Genomic DNA, 3,426 nt, shown 5'->3' on the forward strand with positions numbered 1-3,426 from the left:
TTGCACAATGCGCAGGTGGCAGGAGTTTCGCGTGACTTGGAACAGTTTGTGGAGAGATGATTTCCGCCACATTTAACACAACGTGGAGAATAGCTGCAATAGCTTTTAGTGTGACCATAAGATTGACAATTTAAACACTGGGGAATCTGTCGTTGTTTATGTGGCTCTTCGACTTTTATTTTAGTGTAGAGTATGGATGTTACATCAAATATATCACTATTATTCTCTTCGATCTCAAGGTCTACAAAGAACATAGGTAATGGGATTTTGGTTTGATGGTGAATAATATTGGTAACTTGCCTGACGGTATGACCAATTTCTTCAATTGCTGCTGAAATTTCGGATACGGAAGTCGATGGATGGAGATTTCTTAACACTACTCTAAAAGCTTTATCAGATTTTAATTGGTATGTGTGATACTCTGCATCATTGTCTTTCAGAAAGTGGATTATTTTTCGGTAGTTATCAGGGGTGTCAAGCTGGAGTTTAAGATGCGAAGATATTGACTTACAGCTGAAACTGTTTGGGCCAGTGATAGTAGCTAGTTCTTTGGATAGTTCGAAAAAATCTTTTACGCCTTTAACAAATATTGGTGGTGGCAGATTTATTTTCTTTTGTGTATGTTTGGTAGAGTGCACGGACCCCTGGCTTTGTGTGTCGACGTCAATTGGATTGTTATCGTTAAGGTTGGCGGAGTAGGTCTCATCTTCGGCAAGGACAGAGTAGCGGTTTGGAGAGATAAAGAATCTTGATTTCTTAGTGGCAGTAGTAGTGGTGGAGTTAGCGGTGTTAGAGGGGGACGTCGGTGAAGAAGGTAGAGAACGTTTATTAGATTCTAATTGCGTCTGTGGCTTGTTATTTGTGTTTATGTTACTAACAACTTTGTTCTTAAGTATTTTTATAGGCGGCACGGTGCGTATAGCTGGAGTTTTATTAGTAGGCATAGTTATCTGAGTCCAAGGGTCAACGTATGCGACGTTGCCTTGGTGTTAGGATACGACAATCGATTATTTAGTGGTTGGTTAAATACAATATTTAGGAATAAGTATTAAAACGTATTAGCCTTGATATGTACGATAAGTTATACATTACCGACGGTTTTAGATATTACATCGAGCGCTGGGCACGACGATAAGCACTAACGACTTTGCTATCGGGAGCTGATAAAAGCGGTGTGCGAGACAATATACGTGTGGACTGTACGGTGTCTAAACACGAACTGTGTGACGATGTTAATACAGAAAAAGTGGAAGTTCAATCCAATAGTGATAGTGATGAATATGAATATGTGCCGACAGACAATAGTGGTCAAATTGAAAGTCAAATTGACAATGTGCAACTAGTATCAGATGATTTACGACCAAAAGAAGACATCGAGAGCAGAAAAGTACATGAAGAAGAAAACAACAACGACGATCCAGGGAACTGACAAAATATTAATGATAAATTACGAATTTATTTAGTTAAAACCAAAATTCAAAAATTATAAATTGTATGTTTCCATCTAACGTCGAAGGTCGCAAATTTAGGGTAATACATTATAATGGAATAATGGCCAACGGTGAAAAAGTGATTAGAAATTGGCTTTTGTATTCTAAATCTTTTAATCGAGTATTTTGTCGCTATTGTCGTTTGACCGTCTAAGTCTACATCATCTTTGGCATCAATAGGATTTTCAAATTGGAAACACATTAGTGAACGTTTAAAAGAACATGAATTATCTATTCCACATAATACGGCTCAAGAAAAATGGATACAATTGCGTATGGGACTTGATCTTCATAAAACTGTAGATAATAATATACAAGATAATTTAAATATTGAAAAAAAACGTTGGCGTAGTATTCTTAAACGAATTATTGCATGTATAGAGTTTTTAGCAGAACATAATGACGCTTTTCGTGGTACAAGTTCTAAATTATATACAGTGAATAATGGTAAATTTTAGGACTAATACAAATGATTGCAAAATTTGATATTATTATGGCTGATCATTTGAGACGCGTACGTAATGATGAAATACATGATCATTATTTAGGACCTAGGATTCAAAACGAACTTATTAGTATTATTGCTACAAAAATACGTGATGAAATAATTAATCGCGTTAAACAGAGTAAATACTTTACGATTTGATTAGATGGAACACCTGATAAAAGTCACAAGGAGCAGCTTAAATTTCTTTTACGTATTGTAGAAATTTTGAAAAATTTGAAATATGAAATAAATGAATATTTTATATGCTTTATTCACACTTCAAATAAATCTGGTTTAAATTTAACCGAGGAAATAAAAGGACAATTATAATTAATGAACTTGGACTTGAAAAATTGCCGTGGCCAAGCATACGATAATGGGGCAAATATGGTCGGCCGAAAACAGGGAGTGCAATCCCGAATTATTTCAGAGAATCCAAGAGCTTTTTTTGTGCCGTGCACTGCGCACAGCCTTAATTTACTTCTCGGGGACATGGCATCGTCTGTACCGGCTGCTATGACATTTTTTGGCGTAATTCAAAGAATTTATACAATTTTCAGCGCTTCTACTGAAAGATGGACTGTTCTTTTAAAATACGTTTCAGACTTTACTTTAAAACCAATGTCAGATACCAGATGGGAATCTTGGGTCGAATCGATTAAACCTATTCGTTTTCAATTATGCCAAGTACACGATGCTTTAGTAGAAGTCAGTGAATTAACAAAGGATCCTAAAATAAAAAGTGAAAGTTCGTCTTTGGCAAATTATGAATTTTCTTATGATTTTATTTAGGTATTGTTATTTGGTATGAAGTCACTATCTGGTATTAATAAAGTTAGTAAGAGTCTTCAAAGCGAAAGCATGGAACTGAGTAATGCTGTTCAGTTATTAAGTGGTCTTAAAGATTTTTTTAATAATTTTAGAGAAAATGGGTTTGAGTTATCAAAAAAAAACTGCACAAAAATTATGTGAAGACGTTGGAACTCAAGCAGTTTTTAAACAATCTAGAGTTCTAAAAAAAAGTAAGCAGTTTGATTATGAATGTAATGATACACGTACAGTTTCTAATGAGCAAAAATTTTATCAAGATTATTTTTTGGCAGTAGTAGATCAAGCAATTGTATCAATTAATCAACGATTCGAGCAATTATCTCATCATTCAGAAAACTTTTGATTTTTGTATAATATTGAAAATTTGAAGTTATTTGAAGATGAAACATTACGAAAGCATTGTATGGATTTAGAAATATTATTAAAGGACGGTGAAAATTGCGATTTAAATGGAATTGAACTTTTTGACGAGTTAAAAATATTTTGTAGAATTTTAAACAAATAAAAAACTTCTATCGAGTGTCTTGATTTAATAGAATCAACATGTGGTTCATTTCCAAATATTGCTATCGCATTAAGAATATAATTAACTCTTCCGATAACCACTGCCACTGCTGA

The 3,426-nt window shown here is 34.1% G+C and overlaps 1 protein-coding gene across 1 annotated transcript; it reads left to right on the forward strand.

Annotated features, from left to right (window-relative positions):
* The first annotated feature begins 1,551 nt into the window (after positions 1-1,551).
* On the forward strand, positions 1,552-3,151 carry LOC132925306 (uncharacterized). Its single transcript, XM_060989714.1, has 6 exons — positions 1,552-1,569; positions 1,646-1,904; positions 1,949-2,116; positions 2,582-2,685; positions 2,770-2,848; positions 2,901-3,151. The coding sequence occupies exons 1-6, from the start codon at positions 1,552-1,554 to the stop codon at positions 3,149-3,151; spliced, it is 879 nt and encodes a 292-aa protein (XP_060845697.1).
* Positions 3,152-3,426: the final 275 nt, after the last annotated feature.

Source organism: Rhopalosiphum padi, chromosome 3 (genome assembly GCF_020882245.1).
Source record: "Rhopalosiphum padi isolate XX-2018 chromosome 3, ASM2088224v1, whole genome shotgun sequence".
Taxonomy (NCBI): domain Eukaryota; kingdom Metazoa; phylum Arthropoda; class Insecta; order Hemiptera; family Aphididae; genus Rhopalosiphum; species Rhopalosiphum padi.

What these genes read in the sequence shown, in the direction of transcription:
- LOC132925306 (XM_060989714.1), top strand. An exon ending in ACATAATGACGCTTTTCGTG is followed by an intron (nt 1,905 to 1,948) that starts GTACAAGTTCTA and finishes GGTAAATTTTAG; the next exon opens with GACTAATACAAATGATTGCA. An exon ending in AAGCGAAAGCATGGAACTGA is followed by an intron (nt 2,849 to 2,900) that starts GTAATGCTGTTC and finishes TAATAATTTTAG; the next exon opens with AGAAAATGGGTTTGAGTTAT.